Source organism: Hyperolius riggenbachi, chromosome 7 (assembly GCF_040937935.1).
Source record: "Hyperolius riggenbachi isolate aHypRig1 chromosome 7, aHypRig1.pri, whole genome shotgun sequence".
NCBI lineage: Eukaryota > Metazoa > Chordata > Amphibia > Anura > Hyperoliidae > Hyperolius > Hyperolius riggenbachi.
In genome coordinates this window covers 312,099,898-312,118,896 of record NC_090652.1, presented here as the reverse complement: position 1 = coordinate 312,118,896, position 18,999 = coordinate 312,099,898, and the positions used below count along the sequence as shown (strand labels likewise).

Below are 18,999 nucleotides of genomic sequence, written 5' to 3'. Positions count from 1 at the left end.
AAAATAACCTTAAAAGATAGCAACTGATTTGCATTTCATTGAGTGAAATAAGTTTTTGAACCCTCTAACAATAAAAGACTTACTACTTAGTGGAAAAACCCTTGTTTGCAAGCACAGAGGTCAAACGTTTCTTGTAATTGATGACCAAGTTTGCACACATTTTAGGAGGAATGTTGGTCCACTCCTCTTTGCAGATCATCTCTAAATCCCTAAGGTTTCGAGGCTGTCTCTGTGCAACTCTGAGCTTGAGCTCCCTCCATAGGTTTTCTATTGGATTAAGATCCGGAGACTGACTAGGCCACTCCATGACCTTAATGTGCTTCTTCTTGAGCCACTCCTTTGTTGCCTTTGCTGTATGTTTTGGGTCATTGTCGTGCTGGAACACCCATCCACGACCCATTTTCAGTTTCCTGGCAGAGGGAAGGAGGTTGTCGTTCAGGATTTCACGATACATAGCTCCGTCCATTTTCCCGTTAATGCGATTAAGTTGTCCTGTGCCCTTAGCAGAAAATCACCCCCAAAGCAAAATGTTTCCACCCCCATGCTTGACGATGGGGACGGTGTTTTGGGGGTCATAGGCAGCATTTTTCTTCCTCCAAACACAGCGAGTTGAGTTAATGCCAAAGAGCTCTATTTTGGTCTCATCAGACCACAGCACCTTCTCCCAGTCACTCACAGAATCATTCAGGTGTTCATTGGCAAACTTCAGACGGGCCTGCACATGTGCCTTCTTGAGCAGGGGGACCTTGCGAGCCCTGCAGGATTTTAATCCATTGCGGTGTAATGTGTTTCCAATGGTTTTCTTGGTGACTGTGGTCCCTGCTAATTTGAGGTCATTCACTAACTCCTCCCGTGTAGTTCTAGGATGCTTTTTCACCTTTCTCAGAACCATTGACACCCCACGAGGTGAGATCTTGCGTGGAGCCCCAGAGCGAGGTCGATTGATGGTCAGTTTGTGCTCCTTCCATTTTCGAACAATCGCACCAACAGTTGTCACCTTCTCTCCCAGCTTCTTGCTAATGGTTTTGTAGCCTATTCCAGCCTTGTGCAGGTCTACAATTTTGTCTCTGACATCCTTGAACAGCTCTTTGGTCTTTCCCATGTTGGAGAGTTTGGAGTCTGCTTGATTGATTGATTCTGTGGACAGGTGTCTTTTATACAGGTGACTAGTTAAGACAGGTGTCCTTAATGAGGGTGACTAATTGAGTAGAAGTGTCTAACCACTCTGTGGGAGCCAGAACTCTTAATGGTTGGTAGGGGTTCAAAAACGTATTTCACTCAATGAAGTGCAAATCAGTTGCTATCTTTTATTTAAGGTTATTTTTACGATTTTCCTTTTGATGTGCTATCTGCCACTGTTAAAATAAACCTACCATTGAAATGATACTGTTCTGAGACTTACATATTTTATATATATATATATATATATATATATATATATATATATATATATATATATATATATATATATATATATATATATATATATATATATATATATATATATTTTTTTTTACAAACAAAATTATGTGTACCTATCGGGGAGTGTGGGAGGTAAGAGGGTAATTTTAAGTAAAATAATGTCATTATCTGGAAATTTTTATTTCCAGATGTAATTTTACTATTTGGCCACAAGATGACCTTGCATCTCACTTCTGCATGTGGAAAGTTCCTCCGCAATAATGGGGATAATGTTTTATCATATGCAATAAATTCAAGAATCCGTCCATAAGTGTGACTATACGCGCAGGTAACCAACTTCTGGCGCAGTCTGCACAATTAGGTTGTCCCCTCTGTGTTCCCTTACCTAGGAAATAGCCAACATGCCTGGTAAGCACTTGGAACGCAGGCGGATGTGGAGGGAGACGGAATTGGCGTCTCCGCGCAAGTCTTGAATCTTGCTGTGTTTAAAGTGAACCAGAGACGAAGCACCCTCATGTATTTTACCATAGAAATCAGTGGGAAAATTAGAGAAAACACCTACCCTGCTCTCTGTTTCATCCTCACTGCTAAAAGTGTCTGTTATCAGCTGTGATAAGAATCCCGGACTGAGCATTCAGTCTGGCTTTGCAGGGAATAATTATAGCTGAGTCATTATAGCAGAGCCACAAGGGGGCAGGCTTGGGCTTGAAAAGACACCAGAGAAGACAGACTCAGCTATAATCTTTCCGTAGCAAAGCTAGACTGAGTGCTCAGTCAGGGATTCTTATCAGAGGTGATAACAGTCAGATTAAACAGAGAACAATGACACAAAGAGCAGATTAGGTGTTTACTGTCATGTTCCCACTGATTTATAAGGTAAAATACAAGAGGGTGCTTCATCTCTGGTTCTCTTTAAGGAACCCTTTCCCACCCCGGGATAGACTGAATGCTACTAGAGAAGACGTCTTCCATATTGCGGAGGTATTTTTATACACACCCAATAGAGGTACTGTGCCTAGATGTTTTACTATACGATTAACCCCATTACAGTTGGGGAGAAGCACTATTGCTGCAATATATGCCTCTTTGAAATAGACATTTGTGAGACTGCCATTTTGATCCTATTTTACTTATTGAGCGCCAGGTGCACTAGTTTTTAGCTTGATTCCTTTTTTAGGGGCTTGAGGACTGGCCTTGAGTACACCTGGGCTGCTCTGTTTCTACCAGTGCGCTACTGCTCTATTATATTGTATCTTTTGATACTGGTGTTTTCATATACCGTACAATTATTTCTTTAGATCAACCACTGAAATTAGAGAGATTTGATCAATTTTTCCCAATGGGACAAAAAAATTACATTTGATTTTTTTACACAATCGATCCTTTCTTTTGCAAAAAAAAAAGAAAATAAATGGACTGTTTTGGTTGAACCATGTACAACCCGCTCAAATGACACCTGAAGTGAGAGGGATAGGAAGGCTGCCATATTCATTTCCTTTTAACCAATACCAGTTGCCTGGCAGCCCTGCTGGTCTATTTGGCTGCAGTAGTGTCTGAATAACACCAGAAACAAGCATGCAGCTAATCCAGTCGGATCTGACAATAATGCCAGAAACACCTGATCTGCTGCATGCTTGTTCAGGGGCTATGGCTAAATGTATTAGAGGCAGAGGATCAGCAGGGCTGCCAGGCAACCGGTATTGCTTAAAAGGAAATAAATATGGCAGCCTCCATATTACTCTCGCTTCAGTTGTCCTTTAAAGAGAACCCGAGGCAGCATTTTGAAATCTTAAAAGGACACAGAGACATGCTCTGTGCACAATGACATGTCTCTGTGTCCTGCTGCTGCCGCGGGTCCCCCCAGGGCTCTGCAGGACAGCCAGGCAATCTGCATTTTTAAAAGGAAATATGTCAGCTTCCACATCCCTCTCGTGTCCAGTGTGCATTAAACAATACAGATTGCCTGGCTGTCCTGCAGATCCTCCACCTCTAATACTTTTAGCCACAGCCCCCCTACAAGCATGCAGCAGATCACGTGTCTGACTGAAGTGTGACTGGAATAGCCGCATGCTTGTTTCAGGTGTGCGATTCAGACACTACTGCAGCCAGACATCTGCAGGGCTGTCAGGCAACTGGTATTTTTTAAAAGGAAATAAATATGGCAGCCCCCATTTCACTCTCCAGGTGTCATATAAAAGGCACAGAGGACACACGGTCCAGAAATTAGATGATAAATGAGATGCTTCTGACTCCGCCTTTTATGCAAATTATACGCAGCTTGGACTCGGGCCAACCAGACGCGTCTGCTACAGTTTTCAATTGGCTCATTTATAAGCTGCATATAATTTATATTGCATTTCCTTAATGTCTTATTAAGCATTTCTAGAAGGGAGGACAAATGGCCACAAACGTGACACAAATAGCAATAAACTATGCACACTATCCAAAACTCCGATACAATTTACCAGAATTGGGCTTTAGGCTACATTCAGTGGTGCATTGTGTGCTACGTAATGGCCGCATTATACTGCGGAAGGCTACAATGCAATGATCACAGTGTGACCGGTGCAGTCTAACGGCGCGCAGCATCCCATTACCACAAAACGCATGTGTCAACAGTGACTGTGAAGTATATTTTTCATTGACTGTATGCTTCACTGTATGCAACATGCAGATGACATGCGGCTTAGCTTTACTGTTCCATTCCTGCTTTTACAGGAAAATAAACTCCCACTGCGAACATAGCCTTTAAAAAAAAATTCTTAAAACCCCCTCAAAAATGATATTCATCTTTTAATAGATAAAAGAACAACAAATATTTATATAACACAGCAGAACATATGGCCCCTGTCATGAATGTCTAGCGCCTGACGTATGCGGTCCCTGCGGCAGGTATATGGGGCGTGCTTTACCCGCAGTCCATGTTTGGGGAACAGATTCCCGCTGGGAGCGTACATCTTCTCCCCCTGTTTGCCCATAAGCCCCCGCAGGATCTTGTTGCGCTCCAACGTCTTCTCGTAGAACTCCAGGCCTCCCTGGGCGTAGGATCTGGACAAAGCGGCTACTTTGCGGTCAGATCTGTAATCCAGCCACAGACGGACCTCATCGGAGCACAATAAATATCCGGTAAAGCCAATGGAAACCGCAAACAAATTGAAGATCAACCTCAACAGCATGGGCCCGGTGTACAACCCTAAGAGCTGCTTGAGGCCCACGCTGGACAGGCAGACCCCAGTGAAGCAGAGAGGGGCTACAGACGCCTCAATAACGGGACCGTTTGTCTGTGCGTAAACAGCTTCACGAGCCAAAGAGAACTTCTGAGCGTCCAAAGACAACATCAACGACTCCCTCAACTTCTTCCCAACCTGGCTGGTCCAGTCTACTTCCTCCCCGCTGATAACCAGCTTGCGGTCCACAATTCCTGCCCCATCCATGCCTTCGGTGTTGAAGTTAGCTGGAATGCCAATCAAGCATCCCTCAGGAAGCCACGGGAGGCCTGCGCTGACCGGGGAGAATCCGTACGCTGAGAAAGGAGTGTATCCGGCAGGCGACCTGCAACGAATGTCCGCTAGAACCTCCTGGAAGAGCGTGTGAAGCTTCTCTGAGAGTTTGGCTGGACTCCCTTTGGGCCAGGCCTGGTAGACCTTTCTGAAGGTCTGTTCCGGAATGACATGATAGGACACATTGGCAGCGAATAAACCGAGAGAGGAGATGGCGATCACTTTCCCTCTGTGCTTTTGTGTGAAGCCGCAGAGCTTCAGGAAGGCCACAAGCGCCATGACGCCAAACCTGGAAGAAGGGAAGGATAATGCACGTCAACCACAGAGACAGAACACTAAGGCAATTCCTCTTCAAACAATTCAAAACAAAAAAATGAGACGTCACACACGCAACCCGCGTGCAATGTGCCAGCAACAACATGGGGTGTGAATCCGAAAGAGGAGTCTATTAATGCAGGGACACCAGGGGGTGGGGTTGCACGTACATTAGGTGAGTCAGCAGCCGGGGGTTCCCGTTATTCGCGATTATCGCACACCGTTACCACCGTCCACCTTAAAGGGAACCTTAACTGAGAGGGAAGTGGATGTTTCCTTTTAAACAATACCAGTTGCCTGGCAATCCTGCTGATCACTCTGGCTGCAGTAGTGGCTGAATCACACACCTGAAACAAGCATGCAGCTAATCCAGTCTGACTTCAGTCAGAGCACCTGATCTGCATGCTTGTTGAGGGGCTGTGGATAAAAGTATTAGAGACACAGGATCAGCAGGAGAGTCAGGCAACTGGTATTATTTTAAAAGGAAAAATCCATATCCTTCTCAGTTTAGGTTTCCTTTAAAGCATACATGAGGAGAATTATTAAAATTCATATCTACTTACCTGGGGCTTCCTCCAGCCCCTAGAAGTGTATGTGTCCCTTGCCACAGCTCCGCCAGTATTCCTGAGGCCCCTCCGCAGTCACTGACCTAGCCGGAATACCTCTCAACTTTTTGAGATGAGAAAAAGGGACATTTAAGACACGCCCCTGCCACACCCCTGATCACGCCCCCACCACGCCTTTAGTCACGTATACCATAATGATTTCATAAGATAAATAAGTTGTTTTATAATTGAAACCACACTAGTCCTCTCTATCCTGGTTCATTTTCCTTCATAGTAACATTTTACAATTAGTAATATATCAATTTAAAGGATGGAAATAAAGTTTAAAGTCAAACACATTTTTTAGTAGATAAATGTATATATTTACATAGAAAGAGGGACAAATGAGGAGGAAAGAGGGACAGTTGAGAGCTATGCTAGCCAGGAGTGTTCTGCGCAGGCGCAATACTTTACAGAAGCCGCCGACTTAACCAGGTCGACAGTCGATGCGCTGCAGAGAGGACCCTGGGAGATGGGCAGAGAGCGGAGCCGCAGCGAGGGACACATACAATTCTAGGGGATGGAGGAAGCCCCTAAATCTAATATTTAAAGGACAACTGAAGCGAAAGGGATATGGAGGCTGCCATATTTATTGCCTTTTAAGCAATACCAGTTGCCTGGCTGTCCTGCTGATCCTCTGCCTCTAATACTTTTAGTCATAAACCCTGAACTAGCATGCAGCAGATCAGGTGTTTCTGATATTATTGTCAGATCTGACAAGATTAGCAGCATGCTTGGTTCTGGTGCGATGCAGACATTCCTGCAGGCTGCAGCCAAATAGCTCAGCAGGGCTGCTAGGCAACTGGTATGGTTTAAGAAAGTAAATATAGCAGCCTCCATGTTCGTCTAACTTCAGTTGCCCTTTAATATTAGCCTCATGCATCGGCGGCGATGTAAATATTTACCTCCTTGTAGCCGCTCTCTGCACGGAGATAGGCGAAAATAGCCGATCTCCGTCGGGTCGCCCTACTGCGCAAGACGCAAGTCTCCTGCACATGCGCAGTAGAGCGGACCCGACGGAGATCGGCTATTTTCGCCTATCTCCGTCAGAAGAGCCGCAACAGTGAGCCAGAAAAGGTAAATATTGCACAGCCCGACAATTGTCGCCTGTGCATTCTGTGGGCTGCAGCGAGACCGCCGTGGGACACAGGAGGACGGGGGAAGCCTCGATAGGGTCCAGAGGCTCCCCCCTACTGAGGTGAGTACCCCCAGGGAAACTTTTTTTAGTACAGGTTTTCTTTAAGCTTTCAGCTGATCAGCCTTCCTCAGACTGAGTTGCTGCTCAGCTATTGGCTTCTTATAACAGACACTTCCCTACAGGAGCAGAGTCTGAGGAAGGCTGATCAGCTGGAAGCTTACTCTGGCCAATAAATGGAATCACCCCCAATCAGCCAGAGATGGAGCGAGCCTGGCAGGCAGAAGCATGACAGATCTGACCTCCCCCCCGGCCCCCCATCATCCATCCATACACAGCAGCACCCCCAGCTCTGACCTCCAGCACACGTGCACGTCTCTTCTGGGCGCTGCGTTCCACTGACGTCACACGCTGCTCGCGTCCCGTCACGCTGCAGACCAATGCAGAGCTCGGCGTTCTACGTGGGCGGGGCAAGTAGAACGTGATGCTCCCAGAGCTCAGCGGTGACGTCACTGTCCCCATTGTAAGTAACCTGCAGACTATTCCTACAGCGCTGTACATACATAGTACCCTCTGCTGGCAGAAAGGTGTAGAGGGCAGCAGGCTTTATGGCTGAGAGAGATAATGGGTGATAAGAGACTAGTCAGTGCAGGTTACTTGCAAAGTTCATGCAAATTGCAGCTTGGAATGAAGCCAATGAGAAAGGTCAGGCAGTGCAGCTGATGGCTGTCATTTCAACCTGTATACAAGTTACAATAAACATCAAATTAGAAAAAATAGCATCTCAGCGAAAGCAGAGATGTATAACAATAAAAAAAATTATACATACCTGAGGCTTCCATCAGCCACTGTTGCAACTTGCATGCTATTTGCATACCTCCCAACTTTTTGACATGAGAAAGAAGGACACTTGTGCCACGCCCCTGATCACACCCCCGTCACGCCCCTAGTCACACGTATCATAAAGATTTCATAAGAAAAATGGGGGTATTCGGGTAGGGCCCCGGAGCCCCTTAAGCCGGGGTGTTCCGACGTGATAACCTACCCGTCGAATTTGCCTACATCCACTATCAAACGTATACCAGGAGGGTTAGGGTTGGGGGAGGGCAAGGGATAGTAAAAGTCTATGGGATGTAGGTTAGTTCGACGTGTAGCCCTACCGGGCCGCCTAGTGGAGGATCCAGGCAGCCAGGGAAGACGGCAAGGGATCAAGCAGCCTGGAGGAGGCAAAAGCTATGTATATATATTTTTTTATTTTTATCCACCTCCGAGGGAAAATTAAAGGATACCTTAGCGCTGGGAAAATGCAGACAGGCATGTTAAGGATGCTCTTCTCATGCGCCCCACTTTCTCTTCCACCCCCCTCAATTTTTATCTTGTTTTAATAGCCCCCCCCCCCCCCCCCCGAACCTTCTTCTGGGTCAGAAAGGGCGGTGAGCAATGCGCATGTGTTGTCCTTGATCACGCACCTGTGGCTCGGGAGCGGTCTGCGCCTGCGCACTGCTCTCCAACTCGGAAGTAGCTTCGGAAGGCTATTAAAACGTTTATTATTACTGTAAGTGCCATGTCCCTTTCCCATTGCAGTGAACGGGGCGCAATGCGATTCTTACCTAATTGCAATTTCCTGCTGAAGTTTTTCTGCATTTGCATTTAGGCTGCAGTCTATGTGAGAGCACAAAACTCGCACAGCAAGCACGGTAGTTTGTGATTTACTTGTACGATGCTAAACCCCGCCCCTTATTCCAAAGAATCGCAATTTTGCTGTACATAACAACGATCACATGAAAAACTGCAGTGCTGGATCGCCGGGACGGAACCTCATTAGGATCCAGAGGCTTCCCGAGGTAAGTATCTCCCAGAAGAGTTTTTTTTTTGTTACAGGTTTGAGATATATATATATATATATATATATATATATATATATATATATATATATATATATATATTGGGATGCAAAAGTTTGGGCAACCTTGCTAATCGTCATGATTTTCCTGTATAAATCGTTGGTTGTTACGATAAAAAATGTCAGTTAAATATATCATATAGGAGACACACACAGTGATATCTGAGAAGTGAAATTAAGTTTATTGGATTTACAGAAAAGTGCGCAATCATTGTTTAAATAAAATTAGGCAGGTGCATAAATGTGGGCACTGTTGTCATTTTATTGATTCCAAAAACATTAGAACTAATTATTGGAACTCAAATTGGCTTGGTAAGCTCAGTGACCCCTGAACTACATACACAGGGGAATCCAATTATAAGAAAGAGTATTTAAGGGGGTCAATTGTAAGTTTCCCTCCTCTTTTAATTTTCTCTGAAGAGTAGCAACATGGGGGGTCTCAAAACAACTCTCAAATGATCTGAAGACAAAGATTGTTCACCATCATGGTTTAGGGGAGGGATACAGAAAGCTGTCTCAGAGATTTCAGCTGTCTGTTTCCACAGTTAGGAACATATTGAGGAAATGGAAGACCACAGGTTCAGTTCAAGTTAAGGCTCGAAGTGGCAGACCAAGAAAAATCCCGGATAGACAGAAGCGACGAATGGTGAGAACAGAGTCAACCCACAGATCAGCACCAAACACCTACAACATCATCTTGCTGCAGATGAAGTCACTGTGCATTGTTCAACCAATTGGCGCACTTCACACAAGGAGATGCTGTATGCAAGAGTGATGCAGAGGAAGCCTTTTCTCCGCCCACAGCACAAACAGAGCCGCTTGAGGTATACTAAAGCACATTTGGACAAGCCAGCTTTATTTTGGAATAAGGTGCTGTGGACTGATTAAACTAAAATTGCGTTATTTGGGCATAACAAGGGGCGTTATGCATGGAGAAAATAGAACACAGCATTTCAAGAAAAACACCTGCTACCTACAGTAAAATATGGTGGTGGTTCCATCATGCTGTGGGGCTGTGTGGCCAGTGCAGGGACTGGGAATCTTGTCAAATTTGAGGGACGCATGGCTTCCACTCAGTATCAGCAGATTCTGGAGACCAGTGTCCAGGAATCAGTGACAAAGCTGAAGCTGCGCCGGGGCTGGATCTTTCAACAAGACAACGACCCTAAACTCTGCTCAAAATCCACTAAGGCATTCATGCAGAGGAACAAGTGCAACGTTCTGGAATGGCCATCTCAGTGCCCAGACCTGAATAAAATTGAAAATCTGAGGTGTGAGTTAAAGAGAGTTGTCCATGCTCGGAAGCCACCAAACCTGAATGAACTAGAGATGTTTTGTAAAGAGGAATGGTCCAAAATACCTTCAACCAGAATCCAGACTCTCATTGGAACCTACAGGAAGCGATTAGAGGCTGTAATTTCTGCAAAAGGAGGATCTACTAAATATTGATTTCATTTTTTTTTGTGGTGCCCAAATTTATGCACCTGCCTAATTTTGTTTAAATAATTATTGCACACTTTCTGTAAATCCAATGAACTTCATTTCACTTCTCAAATATCACTGTGTGTGTCTCTTATGTGATATATTTAACTGACATTTTTTATCGTAACAACCAACGATTTATACAGGAAAATCATGGTGATTACAAGGATGCCCAAGCTTTCGCATCCCACTGTATATATATTTTTTGTATTAAATATTTCTGTTCCAGGCAGCCGTTTCCATCTCTCAGCAGCAGGGGGCGCTGTCACCCCCAGCATGTCAGCGGTGGCAGTGCTGCTGTATCTCTCATGCTGTAATCACACCGCCTGGGGGAAGAGATGTTACAGAACAGAATGATGTCACCACCTAACCTGCATGTAATGCGATTTCTCAAGGCGTTCTCCTGGTACGCAGCGTGCTGTCGCGCTCTGTTATCCCACCACGTCACGCGCCGCGCACTGCCTGGGTATGCAGATCTAGGCTGCTCTCCTGTCAGTTTTATTTACAGGTAAAAAGTTTTATGCTGGAGATTAAAAACTTAATAAATAGGGATGATCGGAAAGTGCAATTTCCGATTCCGCAGAATTGCGGAATTCCGTCCGCGTTGAATTCCGTAACCGTTACATTCAGTCGGAATTTTGCATAATTCCGCGTTCCGACGGAAAAATTTCAGTAAACTCAATTGAAACCTCGTTTTCCATAAATCATAGGCCATGGGACCAGGTGGCTGTTCCACCGGTCTTTTTTTTTTTTTTTGCAGTAGGAGTTGTCGCGTAAGCCATAGGACCTAGAGGTGGTTCCGCGGCGGTCATAAGTTTGGTTTGGAGCAGCAGGAGTTGTCGCGTAAGCCATAGGACCTAGAGGTGGTTCCGCGGCGGTCATAAGTTTGGTTTGGAGCAGCAGGAGTTGTCGCGTAAGCCATGGAACCTAGAGGTGGTTCCACGGCAGTCATTACAATTTTGGTTTGGAGCAGCAGGAGTTGTCGCGTAAGCCATGGGACATAGAGGTGGTTCCACGGCGGTCATTATAAGTTTTGTTTGGAGCAGCAGGAGTTGTCGCGTAGACTATGGGACCTAGAGGTGGTTCCATGGCGGTCATTACTATTACAATTGGTGCTGAAATAATTCAGATTTTCATGCAGAAATCCTGTTGGTTGGTTCTAATTGGTGCTGAAAATCCGATTTTCATGCAGAAATCTTGTTGTGTTCACTTTAAGCTTCCTCTAGGGTCTTCCTTGTGATTGTCGTAAAAAAATCCGCATTCCGACGGAATTACGCATAGCAATTCCGGAATTCCATCAGAACGGTATAGCAATTCCGTTCCGATGTGACGGAACGGAATCGCCAATTTCCGATCGGAATCGCGGAAAACGGAATTCCGCGGAATGAGATGAGCATCCCTATTAATAAACTGCAGTTTGCGTACACAAGTCACATACAGCAGAATCCCTGGTATCCGGTACTGGCGGGGATCGACGGATACATGTGCTCGTCAGTTGCTTGAGCAACCGGCCTAAAAAGCACAAACCTCCTCCCCTAAATACTTACCAAGCCTCCAGCGACGTCTAGCAGCCTCCCTGCAGCACCTGGTGGGCTCCTGGCGGCTTTCCAGCTACCCCTGTGCACACAAGCTGGCGTGTCACCTGACCTGCATCGGATCACATGACACACCGCTAGGTGCTGCTGGACGTTGCTGCCTGGACGTAAGTATGTTAAAAGCCTCAAAACCTGGCCAAAACAAAGACCCCGTTACCCATCAGGCATGCCGGTTAGTTGAGACTTCCGGTTGCCTGATTCAGGATAAAGGGGAATTTGCGGTACTTACCTCAGTAGTAGGAAGCCTCCAGCATTGATCCCGGATCCCCCTGCCGACCAACTTCAAGCGCAAAACCCCTCTATACTTATTTGACTTTTTCCCGTCCGTGGATGAGAGCATTGTGACTAGGCATGCGGCAGGTCTGCGAATGCCAATAGAGCGGCACAAGCACCCTCATTCTACTGGGCATGCGTGGACCCAATCGGGAGCAGAAATACACTATGACACCCCCCTCCCCATACCTCCCAACTTTTTGAGATGAGAAAAAGGGACACTTAAGCCACGCCCCTGGCCACGCCCTCACCACGCCTCTAGTCGCGCATACCATAAAGATTTTATAAGAAACATATGTTGTTTTATAATTCAAACCACACTGGCCTTTCTATCCTGGTTCATTTTCCTTCATAGTAACATTTTAAAATTAGTAATATATCAATTTAAAAATTGGGAATAAAGTTTAGAGTCAATCAAACACATTTTTAGTAGAGAAATATATATATTTACATAGAAAGAGGGACAAAGTCCTGAAAGAGGGACAAATAAGGGGGAAAAAGGGACAGAGGGAAAGGGCTCCCAAAGAGGGACTGTCCCTCCGAAAAAGGGACAGTTGGGAGCTATGCCCCTCCCCATCACACTAGTGGGAACGTGTACCCACAATTTGCGTTTCCTTGCCCTACTACTGTATTTGCCCCAATATAGTACCCTCACCATCATCTACATACCCTAGACCGATTGTTAAAGAGTACTTCAGGTAAAACAGTCTCAGCCTGTCATGTCATAAAGGGAACCTAAAACAACAGGGATATGGAGGCTGCCATATTTATTTCCTTTTAATCAATGCCAGTTGCCTGGCTGTCCTGCTGATCCTCTGCCTCTAATACTTTTAGCCATAGCCCCTGAACAAGCATGCAGCAGATCAGGTGTTTCTGACATTATTGTCAGATCTGCCAAGATCAGCTGCATACTTGTTTCAGGTATTATTCAGACACTACTGCAGCCAAATAGACCAGCAGCGCTGCCAGGCAACTGGTATTATTTAACAGGAATTAATATGGCAGCCTCCATATACTTCTTGCTCCTTATTCGCTTTAATGCTGCAGGATAGGGTTTCAGGCTTGCTTATCTGATCCACAGTCATTGGGCCACACGATACCCGCCCCCCTCCTCTGCAGTGGTGGCCATGTTTCCGAAGTCTGAAGAAGCTCCGCCTGCATTGCCGCAGCCCGCCCCCAGCTCAGCGACCACCAATTAGGGTGTGGCTGCCGAGCTGGGGGTGGGTCGCGGCAACGCAGATAGGGGTGGCCAGAGCCTCAGCAGAAGTTTTAGAAAAAAAAGATACGCCCACAGTACCAAGGGGCAAAGCAATCACCTGCCTAGAGGGATTATGTTAGAAAAGGTAAGTATTTATTCCCCCCCCTCCCAATTCTCCATCATTAAAAGAGAGACTGTCATGTAAGGGCCTATCTTTTTACCGGAGGTACTCTTTCACGCCATACCTCCCAACTTTATGAGATGAGAAAGAGGGACACTTAAACCACGCCCCTGCCACACCCCTTATCACACCCCTAGTCACACATACCATAAAGATTTCATAAGAAAAATATGTATTATAATCCAAACCACACTGGTCCTTCCTATCCTTCATTTTCCTTCATAGTAACATTTTAAAATTAGTAATATATCAATTTAAAGGATGGGAATAAAGTTTAGAGTCAATCAAACACATTTTTTAGTAGAGAAATATATATATTTACATAGAAAGAGGGACAAATGAGGAGGAAAGGGGGAACAAAAGAGGGACAGTTATTAGCTATGTTTAACACTACATTCAGGGCTTTTCCTGGCAATCATCTCTCCGGGCGGATCTCCCCACGGCTGGCTTTCCAGGCTTGGCTGACAGGTTGGGGAATGAGTTTAGCCTGGCCATTGATTTTATGTAACCTGACCAGGTTCATGGCCGTCCCCAATCAACTATCACATTATAATATGCAGCACAAACAGCCCCCGAGGGGATCATCCTCACCACTGCAGAGTAAGCAAAGATGCGTAGAGACCGAACCTTCCCAGCAGCCAGTGGGGCAACTGAGTCCCGAGACATAGAAGACATCTTGGCTTATTTCAAATGCCTTTTGAGAAATGAAACAGGCATATATATATTTTTTTTTAATATAAAAAAATATTGTACTGCAGACTCTGCAGTATCTGGTAGCGGCGGGACCACCTGATGCCGGATACCCGGGCACAAACCTGCCCCCACCAAATACCGATCCTCCAGCGCCGTCTTGTAGACTTGCTGTAGCTCCTAGCAACTTTCTGGTGTCCTCCGTGCATGCAAGCTGGCATGTCATCTAACCCACACCGGATCAGGAGACACGCCGCCTTCCGTGTATGGACACCGAAAACCGCAAGGTGCTGCAGGAAGGCTACAAGACGTCGCTGGAAGCTCAGGGAGTATTTTAATGCCTCCAAACTTGCAACCCCCCCCCCCCCCCCGTAAAAAAAAAACAGTCTCCATTATCTCCCAGGCATGCCCGTTAGGTGAGACTTCCACTTGCCTGGGTTCTGGATAACGGGGTCTTTACTGTATAAACATTTTGACTACTGCAGACATTTACAGATCGTCTCTGTAGTGACTAAAGTGTGTTATGGAATAGCTTGAGACTCACAGTGTGATAAAGTTCCTGCATTTGAAGGGTAATAGTGCCCAACCAAAAACATCTTCAGCCTGTTCCAACTGCGTCAACATCTATCTTGAAAGGTCACGCCGTGGTTGTTTCTGGAAAGTAGTTAGCCAATGTGGAACCCAGAGTGCAGACACCATAGACACGTGCAGGGCCGGCCTTAGGTTTCACAGCACCCTGAGCGAAACCTGATTTTTGTGCCCCCCCCCTCATCCTTTTCACGCATGCGCGCACGCGCGCACACACACACGCACTCACACACACAGGCCCATATGCAATTCACCTTTTCTGCTGAGATATCTCCTAGGACAGTGGTTAGCAACCTTTTTGGCGTTGTGACACATCATGCCAAATGCTCAGATCTCTGTGACACTTCTTATATGTATAATAGGAAAAATACTATTAATAACCACAAATGGATGGAAAGAGTGAATTATCCTGAATATACTTAGCAATGAAGGCTAGAACCTTTTAGGAATATTAATAAAAACAATCAGTGGTACAGTTATCCGCCCCCATTTACAATGATAGCACAGCACCAACAATTTGCACCACTTGATATAGCCGCAGTGCGCCCCCCCCCCAAAAAAAAAAAAGAACACCCCCCCCCCCGTTCTCATGTGTAGGTGCCCTCAATATAGGTTGCCAAGCATAGGTGCCCCCAGTATAATCAGTTGAAGGTCTCCATCACCCCCATAGGTAGCCAGGCATAGGTGCCTCCAGTATAGGTAGCCATGTGCTGGTGCCCTCAGTAAAGGTAGCCAGCTATAGGTGCCCGCAGTATAGGAAATCAGGAGTAGGTGCTCCCAGTATAGGTAACCAGCTATTAGGCGCCTCCTTGGAAGCCGGCGCCCCTGTGCGACCGCTCTGGTCGCACAGGTCAAAGGCCGGCTATGGACACGTGGAGTTCCTCATGGATAATTTTCCACACACAACCATAACTGAGGCCAGTTTCATTCATGATCATTAGGATGGTTGTTCGTCTGTCTTCTAGGATTAAACACTCCACTTTCTTCGCTGTGGCCTCACCATCCATCATTGATGGTCTTCCGGGTCTTGGCTCGTCTGTGAGGGACATGTGACCACTATGCAAATTCCTTTTCCACCTCACAATAGTGTCATAAGATGGGCAAACGTTTCCATAAACTGCCCTCATCATCACGAATTTGCCAGGCACTATTACCCTTCAAATGCAAGAACTTTATCACGTTGCAAACCTCAGGACTGGAACCCACTAGAGTGCTTTTTTGAGCGTTTAGGGAGCACCTTAAATCGCTAGCGATTTCTCCAAACATTCTGCTCATGTAAACAAATGCAATAAATTCCACAGTAGCAATTGTGAATAGCAAAATCACAATCGCAGGACATGTAGCAAGTATACACTCACCTAAAGGATTATTAGGAACACCATACTTATACGGTGTTTGACCGTCTTTTGTCTACGGAACTGCCTTAATTCTACGTGGCATTGATTGAACAAGGTGCTGAAAGCATTCTTTAGAAATGTTGGCCCATATTGATAGGATAGCATCTTGCAGTGGATGGAGATTTGTGGGCTGCACATCCAGGGCACAAAGCTCTCGTTCCATCACATCCCAAAGATGCTCTATTGGGTTGGGATCTGGTGACTGTGGGGGCCATTTTAGTACAGGGAACTCATTGTCATGATCAAGAAATCAATGTGAAATGATTGGAGCTTTGTGACATGGTGCATTATCCTGCTGGAAGCAGCCATCAGAGGATGGGTACACGGTGGTCATGAAGGGATGGACATGGTCAGAAACAATGCTCAGGTAGCCCGTGGCATTTAAACTATGCCCAATTGGCACTAAGGAGCCTAAAGTGTGCCAGGAAAACATTTCCCACACCATTAAAAAGTGACATGACTATGTACTCTGTAAAGTGCTGCAGAAGATGTCAGTGCTATATAATTACATAATAATAATATGGTAGGACATTAGACTATGACTATGGTAGGATTAGATTGTGAGCTCCTCTGAGGACAGTCAGTGACATGACTATGTACTCTGTAAAGTGCTGCAGAAGATGTCAGTGCTATATAAATACATAATAATAATATATTAGGACATTAGACTATGACTATGGTAGGATTAGAGTGTGAGCTCCTCTGAGGACAGTCAGTTACATGACTATGTACTCTGTAATGTGCTGCAGAAGATGTCAGTGCTATATAAATACATAATAATAATATATTAGGACATTAGACTATGACTATGGTAGGATTAGAGTGTGAGCTGCTCTGAGGACAGTCAGTTACATGACTATGTACTCTGTAATGTGCTGCAGAAGATGTCAGTGCTATATAAATACATAATAACAATATGGTAGGACATTAGACTATGACTATGGTAGGATTAGAGTGTGAGCTCCTCTGAGGACAGTCAGTGACAGGACTATGTACTCTGTAAAGTGCTGCAGAAGATGTCAGTGCTATATAAATACATAATAATAATATGGTAGGACATTAGACTATGACTATGGTAGGATTAGAGTGTGAGCTCCTCTGAGGACAATCAGTGACATGACTATGTACTCTGTAAAGTGCTGCAGAAGATGTCAGTGCTATATAAATACATAATAATAATATGGTAGGACATTAGGCTATGACTATGGTAGGATTAGATTGTGAGCTCCTCTGAGGACAGCCAGTGACATGACTATATACTCTGTAATGTGCTGCAGAAGATGTCAGTGCTATATAAATACATAATAATAATATGGTAGGCCATTAGACTATGACTATGGTAGGATTAGAGTGTGAGCTCCTCTGAGTACAGTCAGTGACATGACTATGTACTCTGTAATGTGCTGCAGAAGATGTCAGTGCTATATAAATACATAATAATAATATGGTAGGACATTAGACTATGACTATGGTAGGATTAGAGTGTGAGCTCCTCTGAGGACTGCCAGTGACATGACTATGTACTCTGTAATGTGCTGGAGGAGATGTCAGCGCTATATAAATACATAATAATAATATGGTAGGACATTAGGCTATGACTATGGTAGGATTAGATTGTGAGCTCCTCTGAGGACAGCCAGTGACATGACTATGTACTCTGTAATGTGCTGCAGGAGATGTCAGCGCTATATAAATACATAATAATAATATGGTAGGACATTAGGCTATGACTATGGTAGGATTAGATTGTGAGCTCCTCTGAGGACAGCCAGTGACATGACTATATACTCTGTAATGTGCTGCAGAAGATGTCAGTGCTATATAAATACATAATAATAATATGGTAGGACATTAGACTATGACTATGGTAGGATTAGAGTGTGAGCTCCTCTGAGTACAGTCAGTGACATGACTATGTACTCTGTAATGTGCTGCAGGAGATGTCAGTGCTATATAAATACATAATAATAATATGGAAGGACATTAGACTGTGACTATGGTAGGATTAGAGTGTGAGCTCCTCTGAGGACAGTCAGTGACATGACTATGTATTCTGTAATGTGCTGCAGGAGATGTCAGTGCTATATAAATACATAATAATAATATTCTGCAGAAATCCTTTGTAAATCCAGAAACAGCAGCATACAAAATGGATTTCTATCCCAGTCTCCCTCCCCCAGAGAAGGTGGAATGATTTGTGGGTGACAAGGACGAGTTATGCTGGGTGATTCACTGCCAATTAAAGCCCGTGTTTAATAAGAAGATCGGCAAATTGTCAAATTAGCAGAGTGGAATAATTGGTGGCGTTTAGCGAGTTGAATCCGAGCCAAACCAGAGATGTGAGTTTCCTGTGAGTGATGGCGGCACCTGAGGGAGAAATAACACAGCAAAGGATCTACAAGCTGCCCTCGGTCTGCAGTGATGCTGGGGATGGTTGTCCAAGCCTACTGCTGAGATTCCAGCAGACCTCCTGAGAACATTGCATAGAACGCTTGGGGCTCGATTCAGTAAATGGTGCTAAGTGTTAGCAGGCCTCTTCACGCCTAAACCAGCTGTTCGCGCATTAAAATGCTTGCGAAACGCATCGGGACTTTGCGCGCGAAACATCGCTCGCGGTGCGACGAAAATGTTGCACCTAATGGCCCTATAACGTTGCATTGGATGCGACCTTAACGTCGCACCCATGCGACGTTAAGGTCGCATCCAATGCAACGT

General features: G+C 45.2%; 1 protein-coding gene across 1 annotated transcript; it reads right to left on the bottom strand.

Moving 5' to 3' along the window:
* Window positions 1–4,202: 4,202 nt before the first annotated feature.
* TMEM177 (transmembrane protein 177) lies at window positions 4,203–7,375 on the bottom strand. Its single transcript, XM_068247124.1, has 2 exons — window positions 7,335–7,375; window positions 4,203–5,211 (listed from the first exon to the last, which is right to left on the bottom strand). Exon 2 carries the CDS (start codon window positions 5,199–5,201, stop codon window positions 4,242–4,244), a length of 960 nt encoding a protein of 319 aa, XP_068103225.1. The 5' UTR covers window positions 5,202–5,211; window positions 7,335–7,375; the 3' UTR covers window positions 4,203–4,241.
* Window positions 7,376–18,999: the final 11,624 nt, after the last annotated feature.

Coding starts and splice junctions, on each gene's coding strand:
- TMEM177 (XM_068247124.1), bottom strand. CDS start 5,201: ATGGCGCTTGTGGCCTTCCTGAAGCTCTGCGGCTTCACACAAAAGCAC.